Source organism: Eptesicus fuscus, chromosome 9, assembly GCF_027574615.1.
Source record: "Eptesicus fuscus isolate TK198812 chromosome 9, DD_ASM_mEF_20220401, whole genome shotgun sequence".
NCBI lineage: Eukaryota > Metazoa > Chordata > Mammalia > Chiroptera > Vespertilionidae > Eptesicus > Eptesicus fuscus.
Window position 1 is genome coordinate 47,433,087 of NC_072481.1, and position 20,161 is coordinate 47,453,247.

At 37.9% G+C, this 20,161-nt stretch overlaps 1 protein-coding gene across 1 annotated transcript in view; it reads right to left on the reverse strand.

Annotated features, from left to right (window-relative positions):
- The window catches only part of DNAI4 (dynein axonemal intermediate chain 4), a 75,138-nt gene that overhangs the window by 44,526 nt on the left and 10,451 nt on the right, over positions 1 to 20,161 (reverse strand). Inside the window, 5 exon segments of the mRNA XM_054720914.1 lie at positions 3,238 to 3,432; positions 8,790 to 8,929; positions 9,997 to 10,153; positions 16,883 to 16,995; positions 18,326 to 18,510. Of these exon segments, the coding sequence (XP_054576889.1) occupies positions 3,238 to 3,432; positions 8,790 to 8,929; positions 9,997 to 10,153; positions 16,883 to 16,995; positions 18,326 to 18,510 (790 nt within the window).

Consider the following 20,161-nt stretch of genomic DNA (forward strand, 5'->3'; position numbering starts at 1 on the left):
TCATCTGGAATAAAAAAAGACCCTGAATAGCCACAGCAATCCTGAGAAAGAAGAACAAAATAGGTGGATCTCAATACCAGATATCAAGCTGTATTACAAAGCCACTGTTCTCAAAACAGCTTGGTACTGGCACAAGAACAGACATAGACCAATGGAATAGAATAGAGAACCAAGATATTGACCCAAACCACTATGCTCAATTAATATTTGACATTGGAGGCATGAACATACAATGGAGTCAAGACAGTCTCTGCAATAAATGATGTTGGGAAAATTGGACAGATACATGCAAAAAAATGAAACTAGACCACCAACTTACACCATACACAAAAATAAACTCAAAATGGATAAAGGATTTAAACATAAGACAGGAAACCATAAAAATACTAGAGGAATCCACAGTCAGAGAAATCTCAGATATATGCCGAAGCAATTTCTTCACTGATACTGCTCCTAGGACAATGGAAACTAAAGAGCCGAAACCGGTTTGGCTCAGTGGATAGAGCGTCGGCCTGCGGACTCAAGGGTCCCAGGTTCGATTCCGGTCAAGGGCATGTACTTTGGTTGCGGGCACATCCCCAGTAGGGGGTGTGCAAGAGGCAGCTGATCGATGTTTCCCTCTCATCGATGTTTCTAACTCTCTATCCCTCTCTCTTCCTCTCTGTAAAAAATCAATAAAATATATTTTAAAAAAAAAGAAACTAAAGAGAAAATAAACAAACGGACTACATCAAAATAAAAGCTTTTTCACAGCAAAAGAAACCATCAACAAAACAACAAGAAAGCCCACTGTCTGGGAGAACATATTTGCAAATGTTATCACTGATAAAAGTTTAATCTCCAACATTTACAGGGAACTCATATAACTTAATAAAAGGAAGATAAATGACTCAATTAAAAAATGGGCAATGGACCTAAATAGAAACTTTTTTAAAGAAGACAGAAGGAAGGCCAAGAGACATATGAAAACATGCTCAAAGTCACTAATTATCTGAGAGATGCAAATCAAAACGACAATGCAGTACCATTTCACACCTGTCAGAATGGCTATCATCAACAACTCAACAAATGACAAGTGCTAGCGAGGATGCGGAGAAAAAGGAACCCTCGTGCACTGCTGGTGGGAATGCAGACTGGTGCAGCCACTGTGTAGAACAGTATGGAGTTTCCTCAAAAAAACTAAAAATGGAACTCCCATTTGACCCAGTGATCCCACTCCTAGGAATATATCCCAAGAAACTAGAAACACCAATCAGAAAGGATATATGCCCCCCTATGTTCATAGCAGGACAATTTACAATTCCTAAGATTTGGAAACAGCCTAAATGCCCATCATCAGATGAGTGGATTAGAAAACTGTGGTACATCTACACAATGGAATAATACGCTGGTATAAAAAAGAAGGAATTCTTACCATTTGCAATAGCATGGATGGATCTGGAGAGCATTATGTTAAGTGAAATAAGCCAGATAATGAAAGAAAAATACCACATGATCTCACTCATTTATGGAAAATAAAGAACATTTTAACCTGATGAACAAAAAGATAGATACAGAGGCAGTAAAGCATTGAACAGACTGTCAAGTTACAGCAGGAAGGCTGGGGAGTGTTGGGGAGAGGGGGGGAGGGGGAAAGAGATCAACCGAAGGACTTGTATGTATGCATATAAGCACAACCAATGAACACAAGACACTGCGGGGGGGGGGGCGTGCGGTTGGGGAGGATAAGGGCATGCGACAGGGGGTAGGGGAGGCTGGGGGAAGGTCAATGGGGGAAAAAAGGAGATATATGTACTAGTATATGTAATGCTTTACAGTACCCTGCAGTGCAGCACCCTCCACTGAGGTGGCACCACCCTCAACCCCGCCTCAGGGGTGAGGGTCCTTGCCCCTCTGCCAGGAGTCCTTTCATGCCCCTTGAGCCATGCTGGCTGGGGCCCCAGCCACATCTTGGGGGCACTGCAGAACCTCTGTCTCTCTGCAGATGAAGCAGATCCCTGCCCTAAGTCTCCGCAAAGCTATGAATCTGTGGCCAGAGGCCTGGTCTGGGTCTCAGCAACCACATGCCTGCAATGTTCCCAGGGACCCTGGGAGGGGCTGGGCAAGTCCTGCCACACCCCCCCCAGGGTGGCGATGGCCCCCGGATCCCCCCCGGAGCGCCTGGCTCGGCCCGGCCACACCCCCACAGGGTGGCGATCGCCTGGCTCGGGACCCCGGCAGCGCCTGGCTCGGACTGCACATGCCCACCCGGGTGGCAATCACCGCCTGGGACCCCCGGCAGCGCCTGGCTCGGATCGCCACCTGGGGACCCCCGGCAGCGCCTGGCTCGGACCGGACACGCCACCCCGGGTGGCGATCGCCGCCGGGGACCCCCGGAAGCACCTGGCTCGGACCGCACACGCACCCCCAGGTGGCGATCGCTGCCCGGGGACCCCGGCAGCGCCTGGCTCGGACCGCACACGCCCCCCCGGGTGGCGATCGCCGCCCGGGACCCCCGGGAGCACCAGGCTCAGCCCGGACACGCCCCCCGGGTGGCGATTGCCTCCCGGGACCCCCGGAACTAAGAGGATTGGGCGCCGCCATCTTGATCTTCTCAACGGCCGGATAGGCCACCCGGAGTCCCGCCCCCAGCCTCTCGCAGGCCCAATCATGGGCATAGCGGAGGTGCGGTCAATTTGCATATTTCTCTATTATAAGGTAGGATTTCATGGGAAGGCTTTAGAAGTCTTTGGAAGAGGAAGGTAGAGCAACTAGATAGAGTCCTCAGAACCCAAGGAATGACACCATTGTGAATTCTCTGGGTTTTCTTATTGCCACATATATTCCAAACATAAAGCTGAAGAAGCCGGCAAATTTAATGAAATTGAATTTGTAATTGTAAATCCCCCCACCCCCACCACAAAAACAAACACAAAAAAAAAACAACCTCCAGGCACAGACGGTTTTACTGGAGAATTCCACCAGACATTTAAAGAATTAACACTAATTCTACACAACCTCTTCCAGAAAATAGGAGGAAAAGGAAACATTTCGCATGCAATTTATGACATTAGTATTCAAAACAACAGACAAAGAAAGTACAAAAGAAGATATAGACCAATGTCCCTCATGAGCATAGACACAAAAATACTATTCATCTTCCACCAGAAAGAAAATATTATAACTGCTAAAAAAAAAAAAAAAGAATTTATTGAAAATGTCATGTGACAAACCTCATTCAAAAAACTGAGATCTTACTTTTTTCTGTAGTACTTCCTGGCCCTCTTCGGTCCTGATCTTTAGAAGGTACACTGGCTCTACTGCTTGAATCAATTACAGATCGTTTTACACTTGCTCTACTGCTTGAGTCAATTATAGATTGTTTTATTGGTAAAGATGCAAGCTCCAGAGCATTATAAGAATCATACAAATCCCAAGCAGTAGACATTATGCCTAAATAAAGAGTCAGAAAGGTAAAAATTACTATAAATCGAATTCTAATATTTTAGTTTACACATAACTAGTCATAGTAAAATCTAAGATATCTTCTGTCTGGGGCGGGGGGGAGAACATTTAACCACAATGGCAGGAAGTGGATAAAAATAAAAAAGAAATAGATCATGAAGACACATTCAGAGATCCTTAGGCATCACACTCGTAGTACCTATACTTTAGTGGTAGCTCCTAATAAAGTGGAAAAATAAAAAAGAAATAGATCATGAAGACACATTCAGAGATCCTTAGGCATCACACTCGTAGTACCTATACTTTAATGGTAGCTCCTAATTAGCCTCACCATCCTTTCTCATCCCCACACCTCCCTTCTCTTCATCCCCAGCTGGCACAGCAGAAGCTCATCAGTTTGTCAGCTGACATGAGCCCAGACTATCTATAATAATAAAAGTGTAATTTGCTGCCCTGATGGTTTTGCTCAGTGGATAGAGCATTGGCCTTCGGACTGAAGGGTCCCGGGTTCGATTCTGGCCAAGTGCATGTACCTTGGTTGAGAGCACATCCCCAGTCGGGGGTATGCAGGAGGCAGCTGATCGATGTTTCTCTCTCATTGGTGTTTCTAGCTCTCTATCCCTCTCCCTTCCTCTCTATAAAAAATCAATAAAATATGTATTTTTTTAAAAAGTGTAATATGCTAATTAAACCGGACAGCCAAGTGACCTTCCGGATGACCTTCCAGATGAAGCCAGAGCTGCAAGCACCAGCAGAGGCAGGCAGGGCTGCAAGGGCCGAGCCCCTTGTGTGAATTTCGTGCATTGGGCCTCTAGTCAAGTTATAACAAGGTTTACTATTCCTTTACTATGGTTAACAGATAAGAACATGTTATATTCTCCAGGACTTTGTATTTATAATAATCTAATTACATTTTATCAAGAAAAATTTTCTATATACTTATTTGAAAAAATCATACATATTGAGAAAATGACAGACCCTGTTCTCAAAAAGCTGGCAGAGTCGTAGGGTTTTGAACTTCTCTTTTAATTTTTTGTTTATCTATATTTATTCAAATGAGCAAATATAACAGTCTACCAAAAAAAAAAATTCCAACCCTTAGGCTTATATAGCAATTATTTCATCAGTGACCACATAATAATATATTCCTACATGCTAAATTTTCATTTAAAGTAAAGAATTTCCCCCCTGAAAATAAAAACAGGATCTGGATCTAATAAATGCAACTACTTCATTGTCAGAAGCTTTTTTTCATAATGAAAAATGAAGGCTCTCTGGGGTTTAACAAGGTTTTCAATTAGTAGAAATGTTAACTCACATTTCATAATAACATTTCTATCTTATTGAATTTATTTTAATAGTATCTAGCAAAGTCATACACAGAATAAATAGTATATTTTGCTGAATTGAAAGGAGTATAATTTCCATGTTTATAAAGTAAAAGATCATAGAAAGAAATCATCTTTGAATATTAAATTACCTAACCTTCCCCCCCTTTATGTGATAGTTTATTAAGTTGAAATTATATTGTTACATGGCCACTAATAAATAATTTCTACATAAATGAGTATGGATGTTATAAGTGAGCAATGTAAAATGTTACAGTGATTTACAATTGTTTCTTCTTTGAAGATAACATTGGTAATTTTACTTTCAGTACCATCGTTATACTTGTTCATTTGAATAAAGTAATTTTAAAAATAGAAAATCTCAAACCACATCCATAATATCATGGACAAGATGGAATAATAAATTATTATAACCTTCTAATTTTATATTGTTGCATACTATTAAAGAAAGCAATGTTAACTAGTATCAGAAAAAGTATTCCCACTGATACCTGTGTTCTGAGCATCTTTGAGTCTCAGATATGCCTAAATAGTTTTCTTATATTTAAAACAGTTTATTTCTACTAGTTTAATTCAGACTACAAAAGAGTAGCAATTGACTATATAACATTTACAGAATAATAACTTTACTTTTTAGCTGAGTAAGAAGACATGGTCATTTGAAAAACAAAGGTAAATATGACTTGCATGTCCATCACCCAGAGATAACTGCTAACATTCCAGTGTATGTCCTTCCAGATTAACATATAAATGTATTTCTATGTAAACAAATATGTATATATTTTAATAAAATGAGCTCATATCGCACATACTTTCATTAAAAAACTTTTTATTGTAGTATCATATGTAGAAAACAAAATAGCTTTATGAAATTTACAAAGTTATAAGATTTAACTGTATTTTCAAAAGTTAGCCAGAAACACTAATACACTTATTCTATTACTAGAGGCCTGGTGCACAAAATTCGTGCACAGAGGGGGGTGTCCCACAGCCCAGCCTGCACCCTTTCCAATCTGGGACCCCCTCGAGGGATGTCCGACTGCCCGTTTAGGCCTGATCCCACTGGTCGGACATCCCTCTCACAATCCAGGACTGCTGGCTCCCAACTGCTCACCTGCCTGCCTTCCTGATTGCCCCTAACCGCTTCTGCCTGCCAGCCTGATCACCCCCTAACCACTTCCATGCCAGCCTGATTGATGTCTAACTGCTCCCCTGCCAGCCTGTTTGCCCCCAACTTCCCTCCTCTGCCGGCCTGGTCACCCCTAACTGCCCTCCCCTGCAGGGTTGATCACCTCCAACTGCCCTCCTTTGCAGGCCTGGTCCCTCTCAATTGCCCTCCCTTGCAGGCCTGGTGCCTCCCAACTGCCCTCCCCTGCTAGTCATCTTGTGGTGGCCATCTTGTGTCCACATGGGGGCAAGATCTTTGACCACATGGGGGCAGCCATATTGTGTGTTGGAGTGATGGTCAATCTGCATATTACTCTTTTATTAGATAGGATAGAGGCCTGGTGCACGGGTGGGGGCCAGCTGGTTTGCCCTGAAGGGTGACCCGGATCAGGGTGGGGTGCTCTTGGGGCATGGGGCAGCCTGAGCGAGGGGCCTGTGGTGGTTTGAAGGCCAGCCATGCCCCCTGGCGACCCAAGTGGAGGCCCTGGTATCTGGGATATATTTATCTTCTATAACTGAAACTTTGTAGCTTGGAGCGGAGCCCAGCCTTCTGCTCGCTCTGTGGCAGCAGCCATTTCTGTTGGGGTTAATTCACCTTCTATAATTGAAACTTTGTAGCCTGGAGTGGAGGCCTAGGCTGGCCAGGGCAAGGGGAAAGCTTGGCTTCCTACATTGCCGAGGGCAACCCTAGGCTGCTCTCTCCAGCTCCGTGGCTGCCGCCATTTCTGTTTGGATTTGTTTACCTTCTATAATTGAAACTTTGTAGCTTTGAGTGGAGGCCTAGGCTGGCAAGGGCTGGCAGAAAGCTTGGCTTGCTCCATTGCCTGGGAAACCCAAGCCTCCCTCCTGCTCTCTGTGGCTATAGCCATCTTGATTGGGTTTATTTGCATACTCGCTCTGATTGGCTGGGAGGCATGGATGGTGGGCATGGCTTTTGGGTGTAGCGAAGGTATGGTCAATTTGCATATTACTCTTTTATTAGGTCGGATTCACTTATTTGTAATGCCATTTTTATTATAAACTAGAGGCCCAGCGCACGATTGGAATTGCATGAGGAGGTGCCCCACCTTCCGCTGTGCGAGGAGGCACCCCACGGGGGGGGGGGAGGGAAGGCCGGGACCTGTGCCTGACTCACACAGCGCCAGCCGCCGCAGAGTCAGGCCAGACCGGTGCCATGGAAGGCTGGACCAGCGCTGCTGGGGGCTGGGACCTGCGTCTTACTCACAGCGTCCCCTGGCCTCTTGCGTGTGTCCGCTCCAGGGCCACCCGAGCCACTGTGCCGGCTTGGGCAGGCCTCCCTGTCTCTGTCTCCATCTCTGCTCTGGGCCTCACCTGCGTGCGCAACCTCCTCCTGTCTGATCTTGACCCGTTATGGCATCCTGGCCTAATTTGCATATTACCTCTTTAAATATATAGATTGCTACTTATATACTGTTAAGTGGGGAAAAATTTTCCTCACTTTTTGTGAATCTTTACAGAAGAAACTTCGCTAATTTAACACTTCTGGCCTTTGTCCTTCACTTATGCATTACCAGGGAAAGAGAAATGACTAATCCTGTAGGAGAGTTTAGAAGGAATTTCAGTTCAGTCACTTCTGGATTCTTTGCTTAGGCCTGCTCATTTGCAGAAAGCATTCATTCTGGTCTGTTCTCACCTCTACAGAGGAGGTCTGTAGTTGGCTAGTTGTGCCAATCACTATTGGTAAATTCTATTATGGAGGTAAGAAATAGCAAATAAAGTTGATTGAAAAATGTAGCCTAGCTGCAGATTGAAGGCTACATTTTTCAATTAACTTTATCAGTAATAAAGGTAATATTTTGATTTCCATCTGTCTGACCCCTAAATCTCTTTCAATTTCATCCAAAATAGGTGAAGGGAGACATCTATAAAAACCTTAATATTTATTTGATTTGTATCCAAATTCTTTAGTATAAACTGTCTTTTATCATTTTAATAAAATTTTTATTGTAAAATATATACTATTCACAGAAGAGTGTATAATACATATATGTGTAGTGTCAAGAAAAAATTAACACCAGGTACTTATCAGTCATAATAAGAAACTGAACATCCCCAGGTGCTTAGAAATCCCTTGGACATTCTCCTATCATAGCTTTCTTCCTTCTAGCTACCTAGCTTATAGTTTTGCTGAATTACAAAGGCCATTATGATTATAACATTTCTTCTAATTACCCCTTTGGCAACACTTAACAGATTTTGGACTATGCAGTGTTCTCAGGGTTGTTAATTTATAAACATTGAAGGATAGTAGTTACAAGAACAGGCTCTAGAACTAGACTATTGAGGGGTATCATTTGTCTGCAGTACTAGCTAGGTGACCTTGGTCAAGTTAGCTAATGTCTCTTGTTTCTTCCTCTATAAAATGGGGAATAATAATAAAACCTACTCATAGGGTTGTTCTGAGAATTAAACCAGTTAAAGGCCTAAAATAGTGTAAAAGGCCTAGAATAGTATCTGCCTCATATTAAATGTTATTAGTTGTACATGATATTCTTTGTAACATAAACAATTAGTTTCTATAACATTTCATAAACACTTGAAGAGTACAAAGTTCTATGATATAGTTTGTGTAAAGATAAAAAATGATAATTATGTTATTTAAATTTTCTATATCTATGTTTATTACTTGTTAACTCAGTTGTCATATTCTGAAAGCTGTGTACCACAGTACTCAGTTAGTGTTGTGATTTGGCCAAATTATTCCTAGTTTTTGCTTTATATATTTTAATATTTACTTGTTAATTGATAGACTCATATAATGTATATTAAAACATGATAGTTTATCAAGCAGAATAAAACATAAATTACCTTTGTTTTCCTTTATAATTCTGTCACATTGAACATCTTTATTCTTTGGTGCTCCATTAATAGTCTGCATCATTCTTTCAACATATAAGTCATTGCCTAATCTATTTTTACAAAGGTTCTCATAATTCTTGTTTCTCTGGCTATAAAAAATAAAGTATATTAAACTCATTAATAAAAAATTAATATATTATGCATTTTCTTAAAATTACCTTCTTAATGTGGATTGCACCAAAAAGTGAGAGATCAAAAATCTCCTTAGGAAGAGATTGCCTTTTATTAAACTACCAACAAAGAATTTTTTTATTCTATACCTCCCAACATCACTACTACTTTCATTGCCCACCCAAAATATGTTAAGACTATCTCCACATAGATTTTATAAACTTTGATATAAACACTTAAAGCTATAAATTTCCCTCATGTACTACTTACTTTTGTAACATCTTGTAATACTTTCATAATTATTTAGTTCTGAGTATTCCCTAAATTTCCAGTATGACTTTTCCTTTGATTCATGAAGAATTTAGGAAATGTGCTTGTTAACTTCCAAATGTATATGTAAATGTGTGCCTATGTTTTAGTTGAGATTTATGTTGTTAGTTTTTTTTGTTATTGTTAATCCTCACCCAAGGATACCTTTCCATTGATTTTAGAGAGAGTGGAAGAGATGGGGAGAGACCAAGAGAGAGAAATGCCAATGTGAGAGAGACACATCAACTTGTTGCCTCTCACAAGCGCCCAACCAGGGCTGGGGATGGAACCTGCAACCCAGGTATGTTCCCTTGGCTGGAATCAAACCTGGGACCCTTCAGTCCTCAGACCAACACTCTGTCCACTGAGCAAACCCAGCTAGGGCTGTTACTAATTTTTATCTTCATTCCACTGTGGTTAGAGAATTTATTTTTTTATGATTCCACTTCTTTGAAACATTTGAAACTGTTTCATGGCCTTGTGCATGGATGGTTTTTATAAATGTTCCATGTGTGCCTGAAAAGAGTATGTGTTCTCCAATTGTGGAATATAGAGTTCTATGTATAACCATTAGATTACATTTTTGGTTCAAATTTTCTATATCTGTACTAATTTTTATCAGTTGACCTATCAATAATTAATAGAGGTGTATTTAAATATTTTTCAAAAAATAATAAGAAACTCTGTTTTAGCATTTAAATTATGGAAGCAATATAAACAGTTGAACCATACATACAGTATTTTGTCAGCTTCTTCAGCTTCTACAGAAATCATGACTGTTGGTAGGTTAAATAATGTTATTGTTTCTGTCTCTGTGAGTAGTATGTCTATAGTCTTCTTTAGGTCTTCTTTTGTTATAGCTTTTCTAGTTGTTTTCTTTGGAGCTTGTAACTCTAAAATGCACAATACAAATCATTTGCTAATTGCTACTTTAAAACAGTATAGTAAGTAACTGGGAACATAATATGCAACCTTCCTTTGAAACTAAACTATTTCTAGTCTATATCTACAACAACCTTTTGTTCTTTGTCCTTCTTATCAGTTGTCTTTTGTTTTAGGTTACAGCCCACCTCTAATCATCTTTACCAGGAGCTAAAGACTCTTCATTGGAAATTCTGGTTAAATATAGGATCAAAATAGGCTTATTATCCATGCAAATAATACATTGAAAAAGGTTGGCCTCAAACTTCTATGCTAGCCAGAGGTCCAAGTTCCTTTAAAAAAATTTTCATTCAGGGATGGGGAAGTTGGACTCAGGTAATAAAAAGCCATGACAAGGTATATAAGTCACACAGAGTTTAATGTTTTCTGTTAAAAACAAGATGTGAAGCAGGAATCCATGAGTTTTTGAGAAGGGTAAAGCTTGGATAGCTTTAGAAAAACAAAACTTAAGGGTATACACTTTCCACAGACTAAGGCTCAGTCTCCTCTTAAGAAGTCCCAAAGCCTGAGAAAAACACTTTTCTTAAAACCTAAAAAAATTCAAGTTATTAATTCCACTAATTTCAGAAAAGTAAGAGTCTAGTCAATCTTCTACTAACTGCTGATTTTTGCCTGGATCTCTGTATCAACCATTGTCTGAATGTTGCTTATACTGAGAAATTGCCTAAAACTCCCCCATTTATATATATAAAAGCCTAATATGCACATTGTCCCCTCAGGAATTCGACCGGGAGACCAGGAGTTCGATCGCTCACTATGATATGTGCTGACCACCAGGGGGCGGCATGGAACAAAGGAAGGCCTCAGCCAGCAGCCAGCAGCTGGGGAAGGGAGGCCCCGGCCAGCAGCCAGAAGGAAGGCCCCTATGGGCCCTGATCACTGGCCAGGCCTAGGGACCCTACCCACGCACGAATTTCATGCACCAGGCCTCCAGTATATCTATAGAATCTATTTCATGGGTCAAACCCCCTACAGCTAAAATGGCTGTACAATTAGATCTTTACTGCATATCCCTCTCCACCTGGAAAAGCACACAAATTTATCAATTTGCCTCACCTGCCCTTATTTACTTCCAGAGATGGAGAGAACACATCTTCTCCATTCCTGATAGTTCTTCCAGAAGGAGGGAGCTCTAGTGTGACAATCTTGACTCCTCTCCACACCTTTACTCATGATACCCCGTGAGAGGGTTGGGATGGACCTGAGGTGGTCTAGATTCTTTAATGAATGGGTGGGTGGGTCTGTCAAATTTGGGAATTCAATAGCAGGACTTTATCCATAATGTCATATTTTGGCTCCAATCTATCATAGCTACCCTTCCTATATTTTTCAATTAATTCAGAACTGTGTGGGGGAAAAGGTATACTATCATTTGGCTAAGCTCGGAGACCCCACTAGACAGCAATCTGTGAAACCTCCCTTGGTTACTATTTGGCTAGAATTGGTGTGATACAATTACACTGCAATTGAGTCACAAAAGCATTTTATTCATACCCCTCCTCACAAATGGATTATATGCAAATCAAGATACTTTATGAGTTTATGTAAAAGATAAATAGCTGTTACTTATTCATTTATTCACTGAGTCCATCCAGAGACAATCTGTTAAGATCCTATTTGGTCCCTACCTTACAATAAAATCACAAGCTTTTCTAATCAAAAGCTTCCTTTTTATTATACAGTAAAGCAATGGTTCTCAAACTTTAGCATGCATCAGAATCACCTAGAGAAACTCACTGCTAGACATTTTCTTAAACCTTTAATAAACTTTTAATTGTAGAATAGTTTTACATATACAAAAATTTTGCAAAAATAGTATAAAGAGTTCCTTCCTGTATACCTTGCATCCAGTTTTTCCTTTTGCTACCATTTATTAAAACTAATAAACCAATATTGATACTTCATTATTATCAAAAATCACACTTTATCCCAATTTTCTTAGTTTTTAACTAATGTCCTTTTTCTTTTCCAGGATCTCATCCAAGATGCATTACATTTAGTCATCATATCTCCTTAGACTTCTCTAGATTGTAATAGTTTCTTAAACTTCCCTTGTTTTGATGACCATGAGTCTTGAGGAGTACTGGTCATGTATTTTGTAGAATGTCCTTCAATTTGGTTTTGTCTGATGTCAGAGAGGGCTTATGGATTTCTGGGAGGAAGACTACAGAGGTTAAGTATCATTCTCATCATATATCAAGAGTACATGTTATCAACATGACTCACCACTGGTGATATTAACCTTGAACTGAGGTAGTGTTTGTCTGGATTCTCTGCTCTCAAGTTATTCTTCTCTCCTATATACAGTACTCTTTAGAAGGCAATCAGTATGCAAAGCCCACACTTAAACAGGATGGAGAGTTAAGCTCCACCTTCTTGAGGGAGGAATATCTATATCAATTATTTAAAATACTTTTGTATAGGAGATTTGTCTATTCTTCCCCATCTATTTACTTGTCGAATCATTTATTTATTTATATCAGTATGGACTCATGGGTATTTGCTTTATATTTTGGGGTTTAATCCAATATTACACTATTTATTTTGTTGTTGGAATTTTACATCTTTGACCATTGGAAGCTCTTTCTGTTGGCTGCTGTGTCTCTTTCACATATCCCCACCATTTTTTGTTTATTTATTGTTAAGTTTTTTTCTTAGCACTTATTTACTTTCTGATTCATCTTATATTCCCTGCCACAGCCCTAGAATCCATCATTTCTCCAAACATTCCTGTTTCCTTTTATTGGAGAATAGTATTAGAAACCAAGATCTGGGTACAGGGTAGCTATTGCTACTGGGATATCATTGTTTCTAGGCCTTCAGACATTGTTCCTAGCAGAAAGAGCTAGAAAATATTTGTTTGTATACTAATCCACATATACCTATCTGTATCAATATACATGTATTAACATGTATTTAGATTAAGCTAAACATGAGTTCATATTATTGTTTCTAATTCTCTTCTGGTAACACCTGTATAATTCTAAACTTCTCCCCTTATTTGTCAGTCATCTCCCACTCTAACAGTAGTGTGAAATCTGCTTCCCACTGTCTGCCTTTCATTTATTTATGTGTTCAAACCTAGTATGTATGTACAATGGTGCGGAATTGTCTCCCCATCCCCCCATGACAGATGACTTTATCAACTAGAGTACGCTGTTCTATGTGGTTTCATGTTTTAAATCTTATACATTCTATTCAATTTCAACATCATTTAGATCTACATCTTCCCCCCTCAACCACCACCACTCTTTCAGTGAGGTGATGTCATATGTTTGTAAAAGAAGATAGATTCTTATGCTATAGTCTGTATCCCATTCAAAGGTCCTTCAGTCTCTTCACTGTACTACGTTTTTAATATAAATATATTAAGGTTCACTTTTGTGTTGTAAGTTTCTAGAATTTATAAATGCATAGTTTCGTGTATCCATCACTACAGTATCATATAGAATAGTTTCACCCTTCTAAAAAAAATCCACTGTTTCACCTACTCAACTCCCTGCCCTCTTCAAGCCCCTGGCAACCACTGATCTATTTTCTGTTTCTATACTTTTGCATTTTCCATAATATCATATACATGGAATTATGCAATGCTACACACAGCCTTTTCAGACGGGCTTATTTGACTTAGCAATAAGCATTTAAGATCCATCCATGTTGTAGTGCAGATTTATAGCTCATTTATTTTAATTGCTGAATAATATTCCATTGGATAGATGTACCCTGGTTCATTTATCCATTCACCTATTGAAGGGCATCTTGATTGATTCGAATTTTTTTGTGATTATGATTAAGTGGCTAGAAACATTTGAATGCAGGTTTTCATGCAAATATGCTTTCAAATCAGTTGAATACTTAGGAGTGGAGCTACTGGATTGGATGGTAATGTTATATTTAACTTTATAAGAAACCACAAAATTGTCTTTCAAATTTTTGTATCATTTGCATTCACATCAGTAATGACTGAGAGTTCTTATTGCTTCATATTCTTACTAGCAATTGGTATTGCCAGTGTTTTGGATATTAGCCCTTTTAATGGGTGTGCAGTGATATCTTATTGTTTAATTTGCATTTCCCTAACTACAAATGAAGCCCAGTATCTTTACATTTGCTTATTTGCCATATGCATTTTTATTTTTATTTTTTTAATGAAGACTTAGTTCTACTCTTTTGCTCTTTTTTCTTTTTGGTTGAGTTTTAATAGTTCTTTATACATTCAAGATACAAGTTTTTTGTCATATATGTAATTTTCTAATCTTTTCTCACAGTGTGTGGCTTGCCTTTTCATTCACTTAACATTGCAAAAATTGTATTGTAATAAAATCCAATCTTTCAACTTTTTTCTTATATAAACTATGCTTTTGGTGACATATCTAAAATGTCATCACCAATCCAAAATCACACAGGTTATTTCCTGAAATTTTCTTCTAGAAATTTAATATTTTATTTATTTATTGCATTTTGATCTACAATTGTTCCATCACAGTCATTGAAAAGATAAGCCTTTCTCTATTGAACTGCCTTTGTCAAAGATCAGTTGATTATATTAACTGTGGGTCTATTTTGGGGCTTTTTGTTTTGTTTCATTGACCAGTGTTTATTGTTTTATCACTATGCTATCTTGACATGGTAGCTTTACATTTACTCTTGAAATCAGGTTATGTGAGTCCTTCAAATTTGTTCTTTTGTTTTTTCAGGGTTATGTTGGCTATTCTAGGTCCTTTGTCTTTCTGACTATATAAATTATAGAATCAGTTAACATATACAACTATATAGATATAACTAACTATATAGATATAAACATCTATTGTCATTCTTCAAGGCTTTCTGGGTGAAGTTTCTCCCTTTCCTTGCCTCTTTTCATTTAACAGAAACTTAAGATAGAGATTGTACTGCTTCCATACATCAAATTATGAAGAAGTGACATCTAAATAATATTGAATTTCAATACATGAATAGGGAATACCTCTCCATTTAATTAGATCTTTTTCATTTCTTTCTTCCTTTTTGTAGTTTTTGTATACAGATATGATCCATATTTTGTTAGATTTATACCTCCTTTTGTTCTGCTCTACTGTAAATGCTATTGTTTTTTTTTAAATTTCAAATTCAAGTTGTTCATGATGTTATATAAGAAAGTAATTTGCTTTTATATGTTATCCTGCAACATTGCAGGATATAAGCTTATTAGTGACAGGAATTTTTGTTTTTGTAGATGCTTTAGCATTTTCTACATAGATAATGAGGTCATCTGCAAATATGGACCGTTTCATTTCTTTCTTTCCAATGTGTATAAATTTCATTTTCTTTGTCTTGTTAAACTAGGGAGGACTTCCAATATAATGTTGAATAGGATTTGTGAGAGAAGACACATTTTCCTTATTTTGGATCTTAGTGAGAAGCATTCAGCCTCTCATTATTAAATATAATATGAACCTTAGGGATGTTTTGTGTGTTTTTTTGAAGCACAGGTGACAAAACATTATATTAGTTCAGGTATATAATATGATGATTCAATATCTGAATATATTGCAAAATGCTCACCATAAAAAATGACAACAAGCAACACAATAATAGCCATACGATGTGAATGAATCAATTATACCTATTTTTTCCCTACCTCAGAGCAGGTTGGTTTATACTTATCAGCATACCACTACTTATGTCTAACTCCTACTCCCAGATATTCCAATTCAATATGTTGACCCTTCTATGGGAATTGTAAGAGGTATACCAGATGAGGTTAATGTACATTTAGGATTAAGAAATACTGCTCTAGTCTAAAAAATCAGCCATGTGGTAGAAGTAGAATTATTTAGTTATAACTCACTTTAGAGACTAACTATATAGATATAAACATCTATTGTCATTCTTCAAGGCTTCCTAGGTGAAGTTGTGTCACTTGTTTGTTTTTTATATAGACAAGCAGAGGAAAGCCTTATGTAAATTATGATATAATATTTTAGTCTTTATCATAAGAATAAAGACTTTCTTCTGGTACTTCTGACAAACCATTATTTCCTCATTCTTTTTCCTTTACTTTCATAATCTTTTGCACTACCTCATGTTCTATCCTTGGCTCGGAACGGGCCTCTCCTCTTCGTTCTCACAAATAACTATTATGTATTTTTTTAAATGTCTTTATTGATTAAGGTATCACATATTTGTCCTCATCCCCTCATTCCCATCCCAAACCCCTCCCCATGCATACCTCCACCCCCCTGTTGTCCGTGACCACTGGTTAGGCTCATATGGATGATAACTATATGTAAACCCCAATTCAAATGTCAGTAATGTTCTCTCAGTGAACATTCTCTCTTTTTCTCACCTCAAAGGAGCTAATATTTCCTTTCTAAGTGCTCCCATCACATTCGGCATATATCTTATTACAGCATTGGTCACAATTTATCAGAATTATTTGTCTCTGAGTAAAAAGCTGAGGTCTTTTAAAACACACTCTGTGATTCTTGAGGCTGGTGGTACAGGACAGCCACCTTGGGAACTTTTAGAATTATATGGATAGTTACTACCCTGGTAATGTTCATGTTGCTACTACACAAACGAGCATTGGGGAATCATTACCACAGTTCTTCTATCTCAAGTATCCAAAAAATAATGAGCATATTTGCTAAAGAAATATGATGGTCTGTTACTGCAATAAACAACTGTATTTTCATTACCTGTAATACTAGCGAGTCCTTCCCGTTTATAGGCTGTTTCTTCTAGGTCTTCTGCTATTGACTCAGTAGTTGATAGACTTGACTTAGAAACTGTACTGCTTCCTAAAACTGACCTTTAATAATAACAACATTATTCATTTGCTTAGATGTCCTTATGGATAATTAAACATATAAATGAAAATATCAGATTGAGAAACCAATTATACTATAATCATAGCAAAATTGATAAAAATTAGTTCTCCAAACATCAAGTTGATTTTTAATATTCTTTAAGTAAGTCATTTAAATATATTTTAGAGATAACACATCAAAACTATACCTAAAGTCCTTCAATGGATTCCCAATATATTTAGGGTAAAAACCTAGAATACAGCCCACCTACCTAGACTCTCCATCTTCAGTATAACTTTTATCTTCCCTTTTTCTTTTCTTCTTCTTCTTTTTTTTTTTAATTTTTATTCCTCAATCTTGTAGAGCATTCCTACTTCAGGGCCTCAGCCTAAAATACACTTCCTTTCATTTTTCACCCGGTTTCTGCTCATCATTCAAATCCCATCTTAAATGTGACTTATTCATTTTGACAAAGGCTTTCTCAAGATTTACTTAAAAGAAAATCTATGTACTCAGTGAGAAATCAGTATATTAAAGAATTCTAAAATAACTTCCTTAAATATATGACTTAAAATTACTCCAACATATTAAATGCTTTTTTCCCCTCCTTTCTGTCTATAGTCCCAACTGCACTCCAAATGGGTGGGTCAAATTTACTGGAATATCCATTGTTTTGCTGAGCACTCTCACCCGCCCCCCCCCCCCAAATCTCATGCTTAGTTAACATCTGGAACTTTTAATTTGTCAGATTGAAAATTACACACTCAAATATTTCCCTTTAATCTTTACATTGTTTCAGGATGTGCTGATTCATTAATGCAAAGATCTGAACTTCTCTACTATAAGCATTCACGAAATGTCAAGTGTACTAGTATCTACATAATAAATGCATAACATTTCATTTACAAGAAAGAAAATTATAAAACAGGAGAGAAATCAAACCCTAGGAGAATAGGGATTTGCATGGGAGAATAGGTGTGAGGGAGGGGAGCAAAAGCCACTCTTTTCCATAAATTGCAGCATAAAAGAAAGTGAAGAAATATGTCTGTGGGTATGTTATACTAGGCCCCTCTTTTGTTTTTTCAGGAAATATTGAGTAAAATTTATATATTTTTTTCACTAATGTTTTGGTGTGAGTGTAGAAGAACTTAAGATGTGCAAAGCTCTACATCTAATGAGATCTAATTATGAGAAGACCATAGAGATGGCACATTAGGATGACAGAGTGGAGCTGGGAGACTGGGGACAATGGACATCTAAGTTACATATATGCAACTTAAATGAAAAGAAATGTATATAATATTTTTAAAAGTATAGAACAGTATACTCTACCTTGAAAACTGCCCTAACATACTGGGATTTAGTGTATTTTGATAAAGGCTGTGGGAAGCTACATATTCTGATGACAATGATCCTTCTCGTGATGTCAATAGTTTATTTGGCTTTGGTGTACCAGTATGTGGATCTGGACGGTAAAGAGGTCGAGGAGTAACATCAACTCCATTTACATCGAACACCTGTGGAAAATGGTAATATAAAATGAAATAAGTAAAAAAGATGAGCTTCCTAGAAAATATAAATAAAAGTAATAGGAAAAAAAGGTAAGTATAATGTTTCTGGGTTAGAATAAACATGAAAAATTGAATGATAAGAAATCTTATGCTTAAAAAGTTTCTAAAGTAGGCATACATTTTTAAGTCTTATGTTTTACCTATGTGTAAGTAATATATGTTAATTTGAGGAAATTCAGAAAGATAGAAAACTTATTATTCATCCAGATTATTTTTGTATATTTATTTTTTTTGTATGAGCTTTAAAAAACTTACTTTTCACTTATCATTTTATTAATAAACATTTCCAGATTACAAACAGGGAGAGGCAAAAGTAGGTTTACAGTTGTGAGTATGCAAAACAGAGTTTATTCTTGTATTATTATTTATTAATTGTTCCATTATTTTCTACATGAACAACTATAAACCTATTTTTGGTTTGTTTTTGGCTAACTTTTCATCTTTTTAATAATGAAATTTAACATGTACAGAAATGTAATGAAAACAAAACCATATAGTTAAATAATATAAGGCAAGTGTTCTAATAATCACAACTAAAAAATTAGAACATTGATAACACCTCTAGAAAACTTTGCCTCCCTGGATCATGAGTAGAGCCCCTAGTCTTTGCCCCTTCTGGATGACAGCCATTCACTCCTTCCAGTGGTAATTATTAACTTAATTTTGGTAATCATTTAGTTTCTCCTTTTTATAGTTTTACTAGAGGCCCAGTGCACAAATTCATGCATGGGTGGGGTGCCTCGGCCTGACTGGTGATCAGGGCCGATCAGGGCGTCTTGCCCGGTCCCGATTGGGGCCGGCCAGCTAGTGTGTGGGAGGTAGGGGCTACCGGAGGTTGGCCAGCCAGGGTGAGGAGCTGCAGGAGGTTTTCCGGCTAGGGGGAGGGACTGCAGGAGGTTAGCAAGCCAGCAGGGGGGGAGGGGCTGTGGGAGGTTCCGATTGGGGTGATCAGGGCCAGCCAGCCAGGGAAAGGGGCCGCAGGAGGTTGGCGTGGGAGCACACTGACCATCAGGGGGCAGCGCCTGCATTGAGCATCTGCCCCTGGTGGTGAGTGCACATCATAGCAACTGGTCAACTGATCATTCTGGTTGTAATAGTCGCTTAGGCTTTTATATATATAGATTAAGCATGCATTCCTAAACAATAGCATTTACTTTTTATATATTGTATTGAAGTAAAATATGCATACAGAAAGTACACATATAAATGTATGGCTTAATAAATTTTTACCAACTGAACACACCCATGGACCCAGTATTCAAATTTAGAAACAGGAAATTACCAGGATCCCAGAAGTTCCTTTCATGAGAGACACTGTCTCCCACCAAAAGTAATTATTATTCTAATAACATAGATTAGTTTTGCTTGTTCTTAAACTTTATTTAGATGGAAGCATATAATATGTACTCTTTGGAACTGGTTTCTTTTGTTCATTATTATATTTGTGAGATTTATTCATATTATTAAGTATAGTAGATGTTTCATTTTCATTATTATACACTATTGTATTTTGTGAATAGTCAGAATTTTATTCTATTATTCATGGACATTTCTGTAGTTTGTTTTGTTTTGGCTCTTACAAATGGTGCTGCTATGA